Genomic DNA, 21,496 nt, shown 5'->3' with positions numbered 1-21,496 from the left:
TCAAACAAAAAAAAAGCCTAAAAAAGTACAAATTAACAAAAATACACGTTGAATGCTGTTCAAAATAGCAAAATATATCCTATGATGGTGCTAGTCCACCAAAATGTAGCATAGAAATTATGCCAATCATCAAAAATAGCCAGAGAATGTGCTAGTCACTTAAAATACAGCCTGCGAATTTTGACAAGTAGCAAAATATCAGAGTTATAGCATTGCCTATAGTAGAGGTCATAAAACGTCAATGTTTTATCATTATTTGTTTATTATTGTCTATTTTCCCAAGGCACTTCATATGGAAGGGGTGGTCGTATAAACTTCGTAGGGGGCTCATTCGATTAGAAATTGGAAGGTCTAGTGCTCTTTTTAAGAATAAAAGGTGATGGGAGGGCAACAAGCCCCCGCTCTCTTTTCTCCAAATGAATCCGATGAAAATTTTAAGATAGCTGTTCTGTTTAAAATACTCCAAATACCATATAAAAATGCATCCAGGGTTGACACAAACTCCCAGAGCCTGGGAGTAAGGGTTATAAGCTATTCTACGAGGGAATGTAAGGTTTTTATGGAAAATCAGCCATATAAAATTCGGAGGGGGCACATTTAATTAGAAACTGAAAGTTCTAGCATTACTTTTAAGAGCCGAAATTGATTTAAGGGCAACTAGCCTCCTCCTCCGCCCTATTTTACCCAAATGAATCCAGTCGGAATTTGATACAGCCATTTTATTGAAAATACCTCAAAGATTAAATAAAATCGTCTTCGGGGCTGACACAAAACCCCAGTGCCCGGGAGCAACTCATCAAACGAAGGACAAAGACCCTGAGCATTAAGCTGAAGCATGAGGAAGCTACGATCTCGTCTGAATACTCAATCAAAATCCCATACCGACTTATTAAAAACTGAAGAAAGGATATTTAACGGTTAATTATTAGACTGACATGCTGAATTACTAATTTATTAAGAACATCAATTTGGTTATTTTGGAGGTGAAAAGATCGGCCACTCGAAAAGGAGATATCACCCAAGCTAGACTAAAAAAAAAATCAAAACATTTACGAACTGTTATCCGTCATGTGCGACTAACTACCAAGCTTAAACCCCCGACAACAACGGTAGTAGAAAAGAGGTGCCAGCACAGACGGGAGTGACGTCACAGTCAGATTATTGATCTACGAAGGGGACAGATTTCTGGGAAATTGATTACATAAAAGAAGGGAAATAGATTTCTGGGAAATTGATTACATAATCGAAGGGGATTAGATTTCTGGTAAATTGATTGCATAATCGAAGGGGACTAGATTTCAGGTAAATTAACTTGCATAATCGACGGGGAATTCTCTATTGATCCGCGAAAGGGACTAGATTTCTGGAAAATTGATTTGCATAATCGACGGAGAATTCTATCATGAGGGGATTTCATTTTTAAGTATGGCTTTTCTGATCTTTAGGTCTGAGAGATAAATTAATATTCTATTTTTAAATATGGCTTCACCGGTCTTTAGGTCTGAGAGATAAATATTAATATTCTATCGAAGCCATAATAGTGGAACTAAGAACACCTTATATTTTTTCAGAAATTCAAACGAGATCAAGACAGATTGAATATATTTTATGAGGGAAATGGTTTCCTGGGAATTTCAAATATGACAGCGCAAAAGGATGCCGAAACAAAGGAACACACAGAAATTACTTTTAGGGGATTATTTGGGCGAAAACAAATTAATCCATATTTTAGGGACGATTTGGGTAAAACAGTTTGAAATATTTTAAAGGATGGTTTGGGGAGAAATCCTGTGGTCGTTATAATATACAACTCCCATTTGAACAGTATTGCAAGGTCTCTTACCCCATCTCTAAGGGCTCCCCCCTCCACACAACTTTTTGCCCCCCCCCGATTATTTAATATTATTTGTGTGCTTGAGACACAGAAGGGCTCCCCCCCCCCCCAACTTTTTTGCTCCCCCCCACATCTTTTTCCAATATTTTTTTGCGGGCTTGACACACAGAAGGCCCCCCCCACCACCCAAATTTTTGGCTCCCCCCGAATATATCATTTCAGAACAAGTTCTCTTCTTAATATTCCTCCTAAACTTATTTTATAAGTTGAAGTACTCATCATTTTCACTACCAACAATACTTTACGACTTTTTTGCATACCGCAATATCAAGCAATACTTTTCAAAAGGCTTTATTATATCTTTTCAGAAAAAGTTATTTACGTAATGCCCCTCCTAAACTTATTTTAGAACTTGAAGTACTCATCCTTTTCACTCCCAACAATACTTTACGACTTTTTGAATACCCCACAAAACAATACTCTTCAAAAGGCTTTATTATATCTTTTCAGAACAACTTCTTTACTTAATGTCCCTCCTAAACCAATTTTACAACTTGAAGTACTCATCCTTATCACCCACAACTTGACATTATGGCTTTTTGAATACCCCACCAAGCAATAATTTTCAAAAGGCTTTATGATATTATTTCAGAACAAGGTCCTTTCTTAATATGCCTCCTAAACCTTTTTTACAAGTAGAAGTCCTCATCCTTTTTCACCAACAACTTTACCTTACGGCTTTTTGCATACCCCAACACCAAGCAATACTTTTCAAAAGGCTTTATTATATTTTTTTAGAACAAGGTCCTTTCTTAATGTCCCTTATAAACCCATTTTAAAAGTTGAAGTACTCATCCTTTTCACCCACAACTTTACTTTATGGCTTTTTGAAAACCCCAACACCAAGCAATACTTTTCAAAATACTTTTTTATATTTTTTTTTAGAACAAGTTCTTTTCTTAATGTCCCTCTTAAACTCATTTTACAAGTTGAAGTACTCATCCTTTTCACATAAAACTTTACTTTATGGCTTTTTGAATACCCCAACACCAAGCAATACTTTTCAAAAGGCTTTATTATATCTTTTCAGAACCAGTTCTTTACGTAATGTCCCTCCTAAACTTATTTTATAACTTGAAGTACTCATCCTTTTCACTCCAATCAATACTTTACGACTTTTTGAATACCCCAAAACCATGCAATACTTTTAAAAAGGCTTTATTATATCTTTTCAGAACAAGTTCTTTATGTAATGTCCCTCTTAAACCAATTTTACAACTTGAAGTACTCATCCTTTTCACCCACATCTTTACTTTAAGGCTTTTTGAATACCCCACCTAGCAATAGTTTTCAAAGGCTTTATTATATTTTTCAGAAGAAGTTCTTTTCTTAATGTCCCTCCTAAACCAATTTTATAACTTGAAGTACTCATCCTTTTCACCCACAACTTTACTTTATAGCTTTTTGAATACTCCAACACCAAGCAATACTTTCAAAAGGCTTTATTATATATTTCAGAACAATTTATTTTCTTAATTTCCCTCTTAAACCCATTTTACAACTTAAAGTACTCATCTTTTTCACCCACAACTTTACTTTACGACTTTTGCATACCCCAACACCAAGCAATACTTTTTAAAAGGCTTTATTATATCTTTTCAGAACAAGTTCTTTTCTTAATATCCCTCCTAAACCTATTTTACAAATTGAAGTATTCATCCTTTTCACCCACAACTTTACTTTACAGCTTTTTGAACACCCCAACACTAAGCAATACTTTCAAAAGGCTTTATTATATATTTCAGAACATGTTCTTTTCTTAATATCCCTCCTAAACCTATTTTACAAGTTGAAGTATTCATCCGTTTCACCCACAGCTTTACCTTACGACTTTTTGCATACCACAACACCAAGCAATGCTATTCAAAAGGCTTTATTATATTATTTCAGAACAAGTTCTTTTCTTAATGTCCCTCCTAAACCAATTTTACAAGTTGAAGTACTCATCCTTTTCGCCCACAACTTTACTTTATGGCTTTTCTTAATGTCCCTTCCAGAACAAGTTCTTTTCTTAATGTCCCTCCTAAACCAATTTTATAACTTGAAGTACTCATCCTTTTCACACAAAACTTTACTTTATGGCTTTTTGAATACCCCAACACCAAGCAATACTTTTCAAAAGGCTTTATTATATCTTTTCAGAACAAGTTCTTTCTTAATATCCCTTCTAAACCAATTTTACAAGTTCAAGTACTCATCCTTTTCACCCACAACTTTACTATATCGCATTTTGAACACCCAACACCAAACAATACTTTTCAAACGGCCTTTATTATATAATTTTATAATAAGTAATTTTCTTAACATCCCACTTAAACCCATTCTACAAGCTGAAGTAAACATCTAATTAATCCAAAAATTTGTTCTGTAACTTTTTGCAAACCCCAACACCAAGCAATTCTTTCAATAGTCTTTATTATATAATTTAAGAACAACTTATTTTAGTATTATTTCTTCTAAACTTATTTTACAAGTTGAAATACTCACCCTTTTAACTCCAAACTTTACTTTAAAGCCTTTTGAACACCCGAACACCAAGCAATACTTTTCAAAAGACTTTTTTATATCTTTTCAGAACGAGGTCTTTTCTTAATATCCCTCCTAAACCTATTATACAAGTTGAAGTATTCATTCTTTTCACCCACAACTTTACGGCTTTTTGCAAACCCTCAACACCAAACAATACTTTTGAAAAGGCTTTATTATATTATTTCAGAACAAGTTCTTTTCTTAATGTCAATCCTAAACCAATTTTACAAGATGAAGAACTCATCATTATCATCCACAACTTAACTTTATGACTTTTTGAATACCCCAACACCAAGCAATACATTTCAAAATACTTTATTATTTTATTTCAGAACAAGTTCTTTCTTAATATCCCTTCTAAACCAATTTTACAACTTGAAGTACTCATCCTTTTCACCCACAACTTTACTTTATGGCTTTTTGCATACCATAACACTAAGAAATACTTTTTAAAAGGCTTTATTATATTATTTCAGAACAAGTTCCTTTCTTAATGTCCCCCCTAAGCCAATATTACAAGATCAAGCACTCATCATTATCACCCACAACTTTACTTTATGACTTTTTGAATAATCCAACACCAAGCAATACATTTCAAAATACTTTACTATATTATTTCAGAACAAGTTCTTTCTTAATATCCCTTCTAAACCCATTTTACAAGTTGAAGTACTCATCTTTTTCACCCACAGCTTTACTTTGCAACTTTTTTGCACACCCCAACATCAAGCAAGGTTCCACTTCAGATCAGATTTTTCCCCAAAGACATAAATTTAAAGTTCTCCAAATTGTTTGTAGAAGATAGAAAAAGTTATACAATGATAGTGAATATTTCACCATGAAGATAAGGAGCTCCACTATAATTCTGAGATTTTTCCCAAAGTCATAAAAAATTTAAAGCTCTGTCCTAAGTTTTAGCGTTGAAGATAGGAAAATTATACTATGATTGTGAATATTTTCCATGAAGATAAAAAGTTCCATTTTAATTCTAATTTTATTTATGAGAAGAAACAAGTTACAGATCACTTCTATTTTTTCCAGAGAATATAAAAATTTTCCACTTCAGTTCAGATTTTTCTCAAAGAGATAAAAAAATTTGAAGTACTGTTCCAAATTTTTCATAGAAGATAGAAAAAGATATACTCTGATCGTGATAAGTTAGCTCATTTCTGAATTTTACCAAGGAGCTTACACTTTAATTCTAACTTCTCCAGAGAAAATAAAAAGCTTCCACTTCTGTTCTTAATTCCCCAAAGACATAAAAAATTAGATTTCTATTCTAAATTTTCCCGTAGAAGATAAAAAAAGTTATACCATAGTTGTAAATATTTTCCATGACGATACAAAGTTCCAATTTAATTATAAATTTTCTCAAGGAAGTGGGGGAAAGTTAAAGTTCTCTTCTGAACTTTCTCAATGAAAAAGAAACCAAAGAAAATGAAAAAAGCTTCCACTTAAGTTCTTAATTTCTCAAAGACATAGAGAATTTTAAGTTCTGTTTTAAATTTTTCATAGAAGATATGAAAAGTTTTACTATGATTGCGAATATTTTCCATGAAGCTAAAAAGTTTCATTTTAATTCTAAATTTTCTTAATTTCCGATGAGACGGAACGGACAGAATCCAAACTTTAGCGTAAAGAGCTTGGTCTCGAGGAGGAAGACAATAGATATTGATGACAATACTATACTAACATAACCACAAAATTTCACATTATTGCACAGAAATACCAAAACCATAGCGTAGGTTAGGTTAGGTTAGCCTACGTACGCACACGTACGTAGGCTAACTTAACCTTGCCTAAGCTATGGTTTTGGTATTTTAGTGCAATAATGTGGAATTATTGCACACGGGAAAATTTAGATCTTCTACGGGAAAATTTAGAATAGAACTTTAATTTTTTATTTATTTGGGGAATTAAGTGGAGCTCCTTATTGTCATGGTGAAATATTCATGATCAATGTATAACTTTTTCCATCTTCTAAAAAAAAATTGGGTGGAGAACTTTAAATTTGCGTCTTTGGGGAAAAATCTGAACTGAAGTGGAACCTTGCTTGATGTTGTGGTGCACAAAACAGTTGTAAAGTAAAGTTGTGGGTGAAAAGGATAAGTACTTCAACTTGTAAAATGGGTTTGGAAGGGATATTAAAAAGAACTTGTTCTGAAATAATATAATAAAGTCTTTTGAAAAGTATTGCTTGGTGTTGGGGTACTCAAAAAGTCATAAAGTAAAGTTGTGGATGATAATGTTGAGTACTTCATCTTGGAAAATTGGTTTAGAAGGGACGTTAACAAAAGAACTTGTTCTGAAATAATATAGTAAAGCCTTTTGAAAAGTATTGCTTGGTGTTGGGGTATGCGAAAAAGCCATAAAGTAAAGTTGTGGGCGAAAAGGACGAGTACTTCAACTTGTAAAATTGGTTTAGGAGGGACAATAAGAAAAGAACTTGTTCTGAAATAATATAATAAAGCCTTTTGAATAGTCTTACTTGGTGTTGTGGTATGCAAAAGGTCGTAAGGTAACGTTGTGGGTGAAAAAGATGAGTAAATCAACTTCTAAAATAGATTTAGGAAGGGTATTAAGAAAAGAACTTGTTCTGAAAAGCCTTTTAAAGAGTATTGCTTGGTGTTGGGGTGTTCAAAAAGCTTTAAAGTAAAGTTTTGGGTGAAAATGATGAGTACTTCAACTTGTCAAATTGGTTTAGGAGGGACTTTAACAAAAGAACTTGTTCTGAAAAGATATAATAAAGCCTATTGAAAAATATTACTTGGTGTTGGGGTATGCAAAAGTCGCAAAGCAAAGTTGTGGGTGAAATGGATGAGTACTTCAAGTTGTAAAATGGGTTTAAGAGTGAAATTAAGAAAAGAACTTCTTCTGGAAAATATAATAAAGCCTTTTGAAAAGTATTGCTTGGTGTTGGGGTATTCAAAATGCCATAAAGTAAAGTTGTGGGTGAAAAGGATTAGTACTTCAACTTGTAAAATTGCTTTAGAAAGGACATTAAGAAAGAACTTGTTCTGAAATAATATAATAAAGTCTTTTGACAAGTATTGCTAGGTGTTGGGGTATTAAAAATGTCATAAAATGTAGTTGTGGGTGATAAAGGTGAGTATTTCATCTTGTAATATTGATTTATGAGGGATATTAAGAAAAGAACTTTTTCTGAAATAATATAATAAAGCCTTTTGAAAAGCATTGCTTGGTGTTGGGGTATGCAAAAGTCGTAAAGTAAAGTTGTGGGTGAAAAGGATGAGTGCTTCAAGTTGTAAAAGTATTGCTTGGTGTTGGGATATGCAAAAAGCCGTAAGGTAAAGTTTTAGGTGAAAAAGGATGAGTACTTCAACTTGTAAAATATGTTTAGGAGGGATATTAGGAAAGGACCTTGTTCTGAAATAATATAATACAGCCTTTTGAAAAGTATTGCTTGGTGGGGTATTTTAAAAGCCATAATGTAAAGTAGTGGGTGATAAGAATGAGTACTTCAAGTTGTAAAGTTGGTTTAGGAGGGACATTAAGAAAAGAACTTGTTCTGAAAAATATAATAAAGCCTTTGAAAAGTATTGCTTGGTGGGGTATTCAAAAAGCCGTAAAATAAAGTTGTGGGTGAAAAGGATGAGTACTTCAAGTTGTAAAATTGGTTTAAGAGGGGCATTGCATAAAGAACTTGTTCTGAAAAGATATAATTAAGCCTTTTGAAAAGGATTGCTCCGTGGGGTATTCAAAAAGTCGTAAAGTATTGTTGGGAGTGAAAAGGATGAGTACTTCAAGTTCTAAAATAAGTTTATGAGGGACATTACGTAAAGAACTTGTTCTGAAAAGATATAGTAAAGCCATTTCAAAAGTATTGCTTGATGTTGGAGTATGCAAAAAAGTCGTAAAGTATTGTTGGGAGTGAAAAAGATGAGTACTTCAACTTATAAAATAAGTTTAGGAGGAATATTAAGAAGAGAACTTGATCTGAAATGATATATTCGGGGGGAGCCAAGAAGTTGGGCGGAGGGGGCGGGGGGGCTTCTCTGTCTCAAGCCCGCAAAAAAGTATTAGAAAAAAATGTGGGGAGGGGGCAAAAAAGTTGGGGGGAGCCCTTCTGTTTCTCAAGCACACAACAAATATTTAACAAAATGAGGAGGGGCCAAAAAGTTGTGTGGGGCCAAAAAGTGGGGCCATGGGGTGGGGGTAGGGGACCTCACAACACTGTTCAAATGGAGCTTGTGTATTATAACGACCACAGAGTTTCACCCTGTTTCGCCATTTTTCGCCCGTTTCACCATGTTTCAAACTGTTTCGCCCAAATAATCCCTAAAATGTTGATTAATTTTTTTCGCCCAAATAATCACCTAAAAGTAATTTCTGTGCGTTCCTTTGTTTCGGCATCCTTTTGCTCTGTCACATTTGAAATTCCCAGGAAACCATTTCCCGCGTAAAATATATTCAATCTGTCCAGATCTCGTATGAATTTCTGAAAAAATCTAAGGTGTTCCTAGTTACACTATTATGGCTTCGATAGAATATTAATGTTTATCTCTCAGACCTAAAGACCAGAGAAGCCAAATTTAAAAATAGAATATTAATTTATCTCTCAGACCTAAAGACCAGAGAAGCCATACTTAAAAATGAAATCCCCTCATGATAGAATTCACCGCCGATTATGCAAATTAATTTCACAGAAATCTAGTCCCCTTCGTAGATCAATATAGAATTCGAGTCGATTATGCAAATCAATTTCCCAGAAATCTAGTCCCCTTCGATTATGCAATCAATTTCCCAGATATCTAATCCCCTCCGATTATACAATCAATTTCCCAGAAATCTAATCCCCTTCGAATATTTAATCAATTTCCCAGAAACCTGTCCCCCTAGTGGATCAATAATCTGACTGGGACGTCACTCCCGTCTGTGCTGGCACGCCCTTTTCTACTAACAGTAATCGAAAAACTTGGAGATTGGGTACCAGGAATTGGCACATTTTGAAAATAATAAGAATGATAAAATCACAAAAATAAAGAAAAAGTAAAAGGGTTCAAAACACAATAAAACAGAAAAAATGAAGAGCAATAAAAAACGGACAAAACAATAAAAACGAAGGAAACAAAACAGTGAAAAAAATGCACCGTAATGTTAAAATTCCCACTCGTAACATTTACATATTTACTACATCGTAATGGTTTTACAATCATATCAATAGTGGGAACCCTTGCTATTTGAACTATACACCCTTACTTGGGAGACAATAGGACACCCTCCAGAGCATCACTGTATATTCTGACCATGAATATATTTACCCGCGAACGGTACACCAAATATGAGATACTAAATATAGCCTCCTACGCTAAATCTACTCATGTTACTGAGGGAACTCCAAATAAGGTGGACTGAAAATAACCAAGAGACCCTAAGAACCGCTCATAGCAACAAGAACTAATAAAAGGACGGATTTTCGATGTAGTCCATATTAGTAAGAGATGGGAATTCAGAGAGAACACTTTGATTATACTCGTTTATTTGACAAGATATAAATTTGCAATAATGGGTGGTATGTTTACACTATTAGAAGTTGATAGTGGTAGCAGCAGCAATGATACAAAGACGAGAGTACCAAACATAGCAGTAGAAATTACAAGAGGATCTCGACCAGGCCTTGAACGGGATGATGAGTATGCAAGATATGTGATATCATTAAGTAAATTTAAATTGGAGGAACTATCATGCTTTGCAGAGAAAGTTGATAAAGTGCATCTACATAGGCTTCAAGCTGCTTTAAATCCAATAGTGAAATATATTGAGGAGAGTAAGTTGTGTAAATAATTGTGTGTGTGTAATATATATTGTTGTTGTGATTATATACATAACAAAAATGTTTCGAAATTGAAAATGTTCTCTTTTTTCCTTGTTAGATTTTTAGTAGGTTACCGAATATTCTTGAAGTAGAAAGAATCCTGGTTAGTCTGAACTAAGCTGTGAGAGTATTAAGATTGAAAAAAAAAATGGATGAATTTGATAAAGAGGAATTTATGCTGGATCTTGTGATTACGGAAAAATGTTTTATTCTGGATGATGATTTTCTGGAGTTATCTCCTCAAAGGAAAATATTTTCTCAAAGAATACTTGACGATATAATGAGATCTGATTCTCCATCATTGGACTATTATATGCAGCTTTTGCGATGTGACTCAAATGTATTTACTAAATTTATTGATATATTAATTGAAACAAAGCAAAATGATGTTGTGGATTTACTTTTGAATACACTGCCTTAGAAATTTAAGATTCTATCTAGATGAGGACAATAAATCAACAATTTAGAAGATCCTGTTCAAACAGGTTTTGTGATGTCACACAATTACTCTCTCTCTCTCTCTCTCTCTCTCTCTTTCTCACTTTCTCTCTCAATTTATCGATCGTAGATCAGTTTCACTTTAGCTATGAGAGAGTTAACAATGAAAAAATGTTCAATACATGTCCACTATGTATGTATTCACTTAGCAGCTGGTCATCATGTGATAATTGTACAATTATTGACGAAATTATGATGAAAAGTGTACATTATAAAATCCATGTAAATTACATAGAGGATTTGCAGTGCAAATTAAAGATTGTAATTTTTGTCTTGAAGAGATTTGTGACTTTCACCCTAGAGGACATATATGCTCCAATTGTCACTGCGATAAATGTTATCAGTGGGAGAATACCTATCCTGGTATGATTGGAAAAAACCCTAAACGAAATTTTAGTTTATTCCTAAGAGACTGGTATCGTCGTGGTTTTAAATTATTTTTGAAGGAAGAAACAGGTCTACGATTCAACTGTTTGAGTATAAAGACAATTTGGTTACTACGTCATCGTTGTGAAGACAAAGAGTATTATTACTATAAACCTACTGATTTTTATTTAGCAGTTGCAGAATGGGATTCACCATTTGAAAACTACTACTACTACTACTACTAACAACTCACTGCAGCACCAAGCCGCCTGAGACCAACACAGCAACTCACGCTCCTTCTCCACCCCAATCTATTTAAAGCCTCCCTTTTTACACCCACCTACGAAGTTCCCATTTCCTTTAAACCTTTCTTTATGATGTCCTCCCACCCCAGACGAAGACGACCTGATTTCCGTTTAGCCCTAGACGGTTGGCCGAAAAGAACAATCTTCGGCAATCTGTTATCATTTATCCGCACAACGTACCCTTGCCACCTCAACCATTCTTTCATTATAGCCCTCGAGAACGGTACTGAACCACATTTTTTGTATAGTCTATTGTTTGAAATACGGTCAGTGAACCGGTTGCCCAGAACAATCCTTAAGCAATTTCTCTGGTAAACATCTAGCAAATCTTCATCCGCTTTTCGGAGCGTCCATGCTTCAGAACCATATTTGACAACTGCCATCACTGTAGCTTCTAGTATTCTAATCTTGGTTTGCAGACTTGTCTTATATTCTTCCAAACTTTGTTTAACTGTGAAAAAACACCCTGAGCCTTGGCTATTCTACTTTTAACATTTTCACTGCTCCAACAATCTTTACTAATAAAACTACCAAGGTAAGTGAAGCTACCCACCTGATCAATCTTTTCATTATCCATTCCCGTACATAGCAGTAATCACTTTAATGTATTTGTCTGGTATACCATACAAGGATAAATCATTTACTAAAGCTCTTCTACCAACAGAATCGAACGCTTGCTCATAATCTATAAAACTGAGGACCAAAGGTGTTTGAAAACTCAGGCACTTCTCAATTATTAGTCTAAGAGTGAAAATTTGGTCGACACATCCTCTACCTTTCTAATACCGCACTGTTCTTCTCTTAAAGCTTTGTCTATGGCATCTCCCAGTCTAAAAAGTATCATATCATTAAGTATTTTACTACATACAGAGGCCAGACTAATGCCTCGATAATTTACACACTCAGTTTTATCACCTTTCTTACAAAGTGGCTTAATTAAGGTTTTCCTAAAATGGTTAGGTACTTCCCCTTTTCAAAAATCATATTCATAATCTTCAGTAACTTATTTCTAACCTCAGAGCCATCATATTTAAGAAACTCATTTACCGCCCTATCAGCACCTGTAACCTTATTATTTTTAATCCTTTTAGTACTGTTGCTAGTTCCTCCTCGCAAAACAAATCTTCCTTCACATCCAAGGTATCATAAATTTTTTCATTTTCCTCTACATCTTTTCCTGCAACTCTATCTCGGTTAAGTAAATTCTCAAAGTGTTCGGCCCATCTCTCTTTATTTTTTTCCTAATTGGTAATTGTGGCCCCATTCCTATCTTTAACAGGGCCAAGTCCGGATTGACTACTCACTCTTAAATTGTTAACATGCCAGTACAATATTTTACTATTATGCCGTCTAGCTGCATCTTCCAGATCCTCGGCAATTTTATCCGTGGCCTCCTCTTCACACCTCCTTTGTTCATATTTCCATGCTTTCTCCACTTTCTTTACGTTCCATTTGTTTTCGTATGATCTATCACTCAGATAAATCTTGTACAAGTCCTTTCTCTTTTCTATTAAATATAAAGCTTTTTCATTAATATTCTAAGCTGCAGTTCTAGCTTTCTTCCCTAAGACACCTTCAGCAACTTCACAAATTATTTTTCTAAACTTATTCCAACCATTTTCCACATTATCAAACTTTAAACTCTCAAGTTTAATAATAAAAGTTCCTGGAAAGTTTCTCACAAATTCTCATCCTGGAGTTTAGCCACCAAATAACTTCCCCGGAGGTAGTTACCCTTCTGATATTTTAGCTTTAAATTAACCTTTGACACTATTAGAAGTTGATCTTTAGTTTTAACGTCAATAACGGCACTTCTATATACCCTAGTATCTTGTATTGATACTGCCAGTCTTCGGTTTACTATAACATAATAAATAAGGTTTGCTGTCTTACCATCACGTGAATACCGTGTTAACTTATGAGCCATTTTCAGAGGCAACGGTGAAGCGTTGCCTATAGTAAAGGCCATACGGCTCCAATGTTTTATTATTATTATTATTTTTTCCCAGATGCACTTCATATGGAAGGGGTCGTCGTAGAAACTACAAAGGGGGCTCATTCGATTGGAAATCGAGAGTTCTAGTGCCCTTTTCAATAGTCGAAAATTATTGGAGGGCAACTAGCCCCCCCCCCACGCCCATCATTCCCCCAAACACATCCAATCAAAATTTCAAGATAGCCATTTTGTTCAGCGTAGTTGATTTTCACATAGAAAATATATTTTTGAGGAGGACACTCCCCAACACCCCTCAGGGCAAGGGTTTTAAGTTATGCACTGGGGGCATATAAGGTATTTCTAGAAGGCGTTGTCGTAGAAACTTCAAAATAGGTTCATTCGATTGGAAATTAAAGGGCTAGTGGCCTATTTTAATAGTCGAAAATGATTGGAGTGCAACTAGCCCCCCCCCCCACGCCCATCATTCCACCAAACACAACCAATAAAAATTTTGAGATCAATTTGCTCAGCGTAGTTGATTTTCAGACAGAAAATATGTTTTTGAGGAGGACAATCCCCCACAACCGTCAGGGCAAGGGTTTTAAGTTATGCCCTGGGCGCATATAAGGTTTTTATAGAAGGCGTTATCGTAGAAACTTCAAAAGGGGCTTATTCAATTAGAACTTCATAGGGCTAGTGCTCTTTTTAATAGTCGAACGTGATTGGAGGGCAACTAGCCCCCCTACGCCCATCATTCCCCCAAACACATCCAATCAAAATTTTGAAAAAGCCATTTTGTTCAGCATAGTTGATTTCCAGATACAAAATACATTTTTGAGGAGGACACTCCCCCACAAACCTCAGGGCAAGAGTTTTAAAGTTATTCCCTGTGGGCATATAGGGTTTTAATAGAAGGCGTTGTCGTAGAAACTTCAAAAAAGGCTCATTCGATGGGAAATTCAAAGGGATAGTGCCCTTTTTAATATTCAAAAGTGATTGGAGGGAACTAGTCCCCCCCCCCCGTCACCTAGAGCCATCTAGAGAAAACTGTTTACAAGTCCTGCAATTATTGGCAGTAAAAGTGTAAAAAAGCTACCACTCGCCTGGAGAAGACGTTTTCCTTTAAATTTTTTTCCTTTCTTTTTGCAAGCCAGAGAGAAAGGAAATCTTTGTCGATGCCATGTTTCAGTATGGCTCTCCTAGGTAATGTGTTTGAAGTGCTTAGAACCGAAAAAAATGTCTATTTTCATGTAGTTTATTCAGTGTCATGATGGCAACTAATAACATTTTTTACTGTTCACCGGAAGATATGCTGTAATTCATTATCAGAAATATCTGTGACTACACGCAAATCCTCGGCTGTATTCTGATTAATATCCAACAGAATGTAAGCATAGGGTTTATTTGTTGCCTGACTGAACACTGAAAGTATAAACTTTAGAGCACCGGGATATATTTGTTGATTGGAAGTTATTAGAGAAATTGAATCACGAACAACTCTGTAAATTATATAGCAGGTGCAGTTCAAAGCAAGTGTTTTCATACACTTGCTCTGATGAAAGAGATTGTATGGAACTACGGTTATGGAAATCTTTTCATGGTGTGAGCAAACAGTAAACAATTTTAGCATTTCCTGAGACCATTGTTCAATCGATTCAGCTAAATCATCAATAATCAGCCAAAAATTTGGTTTAGTAATATTGGAAAAGATCAAGTCCCCGTATGAATTGTACCTGCAGACACACTTTAGCCGTTTCACCAATAGCCTATAAACATTGTACAGCAATTTTTAATTATTATAGTTAAAAGGGTTTTCCTAGTCAGCAGTCCTATTGCAGTCCACCTAGTACGATGTTCAAAGAATAAAAACATCAACAACAACAACAATTTACAATCATATTTTCTTCTAGTTTTATAAAAAATAAATATTTTTCAATTAAGATAAAAATAAGCAATTCGGAATTTACAACAAAAATTTAATACACAAAATATCATAGAATTAAAGATTTAAAAAATCAACACTCTTCATTATATTTATTTTGTTTGCAACAATAATAACAACATACACTTTCAATTAAATCAATACACAACTACATTTATGACCACCCTCACGTACATAGATTTTGTCCGATATGGATGTCATGGCGTTTTTCTCTGATCTAACTGAGTAGTTTTTAAATTGTAAAGAACGAATCACCATGACTTTCGCTCTTGGTACCAAACTACTTTCCACACAGTTACTATAAACACTCATGTCAAAATTATTTTTTACATAGTGTCTAGGCACCCTCTTGCACACTTGTTTGATGTCCTTGTTGTGTGTTTCCACACAGTACCCCTTTGGACCTGGAAACACACCATTGGATATCAAATCATTGGATTGCTCCCCGTCTCCGACTGTAACATCTACAATTGATGTGGGGCCTGGCGCTTCACTAATTCCAGATAAATGGACTCATTCCAATTGGTAAAATCCATTCAAGAGCTAATGTGCTTACCATTTTCCAAATCATTCAGTAAATTATCGGTTTTAACTTTCAACAGGAGGTAATCAGTGTCTCCATAGTACACTTGAACTTCCCCCTCCCTCGGCCATTGCATCTTACACACATTGTAAAAGAATAACAACATGAGTTTCTTGGAGATTTCTTCTATTGAACTGCCGCCTGCAATATTTTTATTAAAAAAAAAATATTTCTTTTTTCTATGCAGGAGAACCATATTGGAGTCTATGAAAGTGAAAGATGTAAAATTGGGGTCAACTAGTATTCGAGCACATTTTTTGGATTCGTTAGATCGTCAAATCGACTCCTGTTTCGTGCGCTTTCGCACATTTTACCGAAGGCTAAACTTAAAATAAGCTTATAGATTTCTTTTTCAACCTTCGTTTTCGCCTGTGAACGGTTACTGAAAAAAATGTCAATAAACGTTGTCAAACAAGGTTTTTGTCGAATTGGAGGGTTCTATTTATCTTTATGACCCTGAAACCTTTGGTTACCGTCCATTGCAATACACATGATGTACAGCTATATTCTGTTTCGGATCAAGTTCGGCAATTAGTTTTTTATTTGAAGGGGTCCAGTGCATACCCTTATCCTCTACCAAAGATAAATTGTACTGACTCAAAGAATCCTTTGTCAAAGGTCTATTTATGCACGGGAAAACAATATCTTTTACTGAGTCATGGAGATACATCGGTATTTCACTGTCAATTTCAAAATCCCATCCTTGTGGTCTATTCTCCTCAACAGTGAGAATGTCAGGAATATTTGAAGCACAAGGATTTTCAAGCCATTTGTAGTTACCACACGGCAAACAGTAGTGAGACATTGCTGAGGGATAAAGGGAATTCATATTCCATTTATCCCTCAACGAACTCTTGATTGAGAGTTCGTTGTGTAAACACCTTGTTTTTGGATATTAAACTTTTAATAAAGTAAGGTTTCAACCTTTGCAATCCCCTACAGGTATTTACAATCGGCTTATTTTATTTACTTGCTATTGACATTTTTGCTGCTTGAACATAAATTTCCTTGGGAATTAGTGACTTAATATGTACAGATACTCAGACAGAAAGATTTTATTACCTTAGAGGATTGTGTTCTTTGTGCACAGCAGCGAAATGGCCGAAATGAATTCTACACCTAGCAGCATTGCCGGAGCCTGATCGTTGCGCTGTAAAAAGTGCGCCCGAATTTTAAAGTGTAATGTTGCCATGTACTGTGCTGACTGAAAATAATACAAAATTCAAAAGTAGTTACTGGAACAGAATACTGATAACATATATTAGGCAATAAGCAGAAGAAAGGAGGGTTCCTGCCGCAAGCGCCGTATGTAGCTGCCGGTATTTAGTTCCCCTTAATTTTTGGGGAATTGGTGAGCGGGTCCCGACACTTCCCTTGTTCCTAGTGTTGTGTGATTCAGCGGGCTTCGGCTGTTTTTGAGTGAATGTGATGACTGAAAAGCTGGCATTCAGCTGAGTTGTCAGCTTTTTGAGCAGATAACTCACTTAAGGGGTGAAATTTGATCAGATTGTGAAAAGCACAATAAACTATTTCGAACATGATACAGTTATACAAGCTAAAAAGACCCTTCAAAGTGAGTTAGATATTCAAAGCCAGATGGTTTTGTATGCCAAAGATGAGGACAACATTACTGATATGTGCAAGTAACTAGTCTTTGCGGCAAAGCAAAATGTCCCGAACCCAAAATTTGTGATATTTAGCCCGTGTGAAGTACCTGCTATCGGCGAGGCAGTTCACGCTACAGCAGTGTCCAAAGTAAACGAACTCTCCAGAAAAGTGGATGGGTTTATGCTAAATACTCGCCGCTCTACAGTCACCCTGCCAGACAAATCTCAGTCGTTCCAAACCACACCCCCAGGCCGCTCTACTCTGTGATACTCAAAGACCCTCCAACAGACTTAAAATGCCCTAGCGTTTGCAAGGCATTTATCGACAAACTGTGCGCATGCCCAGACGGCGATATAACCGAGTTACGCTGCTTTACTACTGAGTGGAAACTCGTGGTTCGTCCCAAGCAAACCACGAGCCACATAGGGGATGCAGCTAAACGTGCGAAACCGTCACTCAACATCTACTTCAAGGAACCTGCTTTTTTTACTACGATCAAGCGACTACCAGAAGATCTAGACGAACAGTCTCTGAAAAAGCTAATCCCCAAGTGCAACAAAAACCCTTGAGTGTGGCAAGTCTCAAACATTTAAACTTTACTTTCCGACAAAAAAAGGACCTAGATACCTTTCTAAGAATTTCGGTGAAAATCGAATATGAACGCCTCCCAGTTGAAGCGTTCGTGCTCTTAATTTGGCGCTGCTTCAATTGCCACACAATGGGTCACCTAGCTGCAGATTGTAAGAACAGTTCTTTCTGCTCCAAATGTGGCTCCGCCGATCACAAATCTACGACAAATACCCCGTTTCTGAAGGCAGCCTTTTGCGTTGGTTGCAAAAAGCAGGGTCATACTTGCTATAGTGTGAAGTACCCGCAAAACCATAAACCCTCGAACTAATGAACTCGTCACTAACTTTTCGATCGTGGAATATAAACAGCTTTTTTTATTAATAAACTTCCGGTTCTGGAAAGCTTCCGTTCTGAGTTTAGTGTGATTTGTCTCCAAGAACATTTTGTTACTTAACATAGTCTGAACAGACTTGAGCTTGAGGATATGACAACTTATTGTGTACCCACTAGACAGCTGAACAATAGAGGCAGGCCCATGGACGGACTTGTTACGTTTGTGAAATCAGCTCTCCGTTCTAGTATTTTCGAAGCAAATGTTATCTAACTCTGAGAATAGATTGTTCTGTGTGTATTAGTGTGTATCTTCCCACAGACTACAATAATGACCAGTCAGAGCGCTTATTTGCGCTATCTTGTGAAAAACTAGGGTCTTGTATAGACAAAATTCGGCGCTTATGTTTACCTTGCATTATAGCCGGTGACTTTAAGTGTAATCTGTCCGAGCCGAATTCTCAAGCGTCACCACGTACAACAATAGTTAAGGGCTTATTCAGTGATTTCTTGTGTGTTTAGAGATAAATCGTCCGATTTTACGTATGTTCACACGTCCTAGCAAACTACCAACCTTGACCACGTTGTAGTATCGTCAGATTTGCGAGCGGATATAGTAAAAGTTGTGTTTGATTATCAGCTGTCTGATCGTCTTCCCATAACTTGCTCTGTCAGTTTGCCATCTTCTGGTCGACAAACCACACCTCTTGCTCCTTCAGCACCTTGACACCGTCGTAATTGTTCGGAAATCAATCAAGCCCTTTTTATCGAGTCAGTAGATTCAGTCCTGAATAAAAGTAGCGTCCCATTTCATCTCCATCAGAAGTCACTCCAGTTACCTTAAAAAGAGGTTTCGTTTTGTCTAGATTTATATTGTACAGAAATCTGCCATGCTCTCCGCTTCGCAGAAAAACAAGGCAACAAATTCAATGCAAATGTTTCTTTGCAACAAATTCGTAAAAGAATCATTCCCGAGTGGTCGTCAAATCCAGATCTCGTCATTTCATGTAGTCAAGCAAAATTTTGGCCATCAGTATGGAAAGAGTGTGGACATCCGAATATGGGTCGAGTGAACTGCATACGGATCTTTACGAAGCGAAAGTTTTCTAAGGCCCTGGATCGGCATCGGAAAAATCTAGTCAATCGTTATTCTGCCCGTGCCAAACAAGATAGAAATATGATCTTCAAGTTTGTCTCTCGTTCTGCAACAAATTCTTCGTCACCATCCCCAGCCAACATCTCTGAATATGATTGGTATACCCATTACGAATCGGATTTCTCAGCTTCTGACCCCTCCTTCGAACAATCTTAAGAGGCTGCCTTAGATTAGTTTCTATCTTCTTATCCAGATGAATATTTTATCATCAGTACCCGCTCTGTTGAAGATGCCATCCGTAGACTCAAATGGAAAGGCTCATCGGGCAATGAGGAAGTCAGTGCAATCCACTTGAAACACGAAGGTAAACTTCTCGCGGCACATCTATCTCTGCTTATGCAGAGGATTTTCTCTCAAGGATTGTTCCAGCCTCTTTCTGCATCGGAGGTCTGACTCCCATTTCTAAAAATGGGAAATCTGAAATTCAATGTACAGCATGCCGTCCAATTAATGTAGCTACGTCACTGTGCAAGCTCTTCGAGTTACTGTTTATACAGGAACTCGAAAAATTATGCTACACTCCTCTGCATCAGTTCGGCTTCAACCGAGGAACTGGATGTGCTGATGCCTTAACAGTGGTTTGTATTGTCTTGATAGATGCCGAATCTTGTGGGGAGAGCTTTTCTTTGGCAGGAAACGACATTAAACGCGCATTTGACTCTCTAATCCATGCTGTGATGCTTCTTATGGTCGGTGAACGTGGGTTGAATCTAGCTGTTATTCGTTGTCTTAGGAATCTATATTCTAGATTACGGATCCGACTGAAACTACCTCCTGACAAGGTTTTGACCCCCATTCTGCACACCCGACTAGTACCAGTCAAGAAAAGAGCGCGTCAAGGAGCAGTCACCTCTTCCGACCTTTTCAATAACTGTGTCCTTGATGCACAAGATCAATGTCCATTTTCACTAATTCTGTCATCTGCTAACTTGTCTTTGGTATGTTACGCGGACGACATCCTGAATCTTAGCCGAACACTTCAACGGATAATTGATATCTTCGAAATCCTTGAAGCCGAATATCTTAAAGTTGGACTTCAGTTCAACTTTTTGAAATCGGAAATCGTCCTATTCAATTGGAAAACTGTTTTTTGTGTTCCTACCATTGCCTTTGGTTCTAGCTCTGTCCATCCAATGGATCACCTGATTTATCTAGGTTTACTCATAGGTTCGTCTATCCGCCACACCCGAAAACTTCTCCTCGAATAGCTTAAACGACCAATTTCAGCGTCTTACGCTTTAATTGTATCGTGCAAACTCCGGTTCAAAAGCCTGCTTCTAGCAAGCTTGTATAACGCCATCGCTCTTCCTCACATTTTATATGCCACGCCCATCTGGAAACTCCTCAGTAAAGATGACCAGAATAAAATCAGAGTGATGTATTTTCGTTTTGCGAAGTATTTGCTTCGTCCACCTCCGTGGTATAGGAATTCGCATGTAATTGAAAAATTTAAAGTCGCAGACTCTGATGTCGCCATCGCTAGAAGAATAGCGAAGCTTAATAGAAAAATACACCGAAATATACACAAATGGTCCCATCTGCTCATTCAGTTATTCAGTCATTCAGTGGTTCGTTTTCTTTGTTGGTTCAGTTTGTTGCAGTTTGTGTATTTTTTTCTTTTTTTCTTTTTTTAAGTGCTTCGTCTCGTTGTGTGTTGATTTGACGGGTTTTTAAATAAATAAAAAATAAGTAAATATATAAAAAAAAACGCATCGGACTTAACACCTTCGACCGAGTTCTGTCCAGTTGGATCAGTTTTTATGATATGGTACCCGTGAAAAACAATCCCTCTCCTCATTGATATTTTTACAAATAAGTGCTGATCAACGTCGGTGATCAGACCTTTCTCTTTTTTACTGATTTTTAGAATGAAATCCATCATTAGATGAGGAGCCAAAAAATAGTAACCCAAATTCCAAATATATTTTATCCGTGTTCTTACA

General features: G+C 36.3%; 1 protein-coding gene across 1 annotated transcript; it reads left to right on the top strand.

The window, feature by feature from the left end:
- Positions 1-10,539: 10,539 nt before the first annotated feature.
- On the top strand, positions 10,540-20,761 carry LOC148940750 (uncharacterized). The gene is made up of 3 exons (XM_089105061.1): positions 10,540-10,599; positions 15,641-15,831; positions 19,912-20,761. Exons 1-3 carry the CDS (start codon positions 10,540-10,542, stop codon positions 20,759-20,761), a joined length of 1,101 nt encoding a protein of 366 aa, XP_088961187.1.
- Positions 20,762-21,496: the final 735 nt, after the last annotated feature.

Source organism: Artemia sp. Qi Xiang Cuo, chromosome 19 (assembly GCF_049724085.1).
Source record: "Artemia sp. Qi Xiang Cuo chromosome 19, ASM4972408v1, whole genome shotgun sequence".
Lineage (NCBI taxonomy): Eukaryota > Metazoa > Arthropoda > Branchiopoda > Anostraca > Artemiidae > Artemia > Artemia sp. Qi Xiang Cuo.
This window is presented reverse-complemented; position numbering and strand designations above follow the sequence as displayed.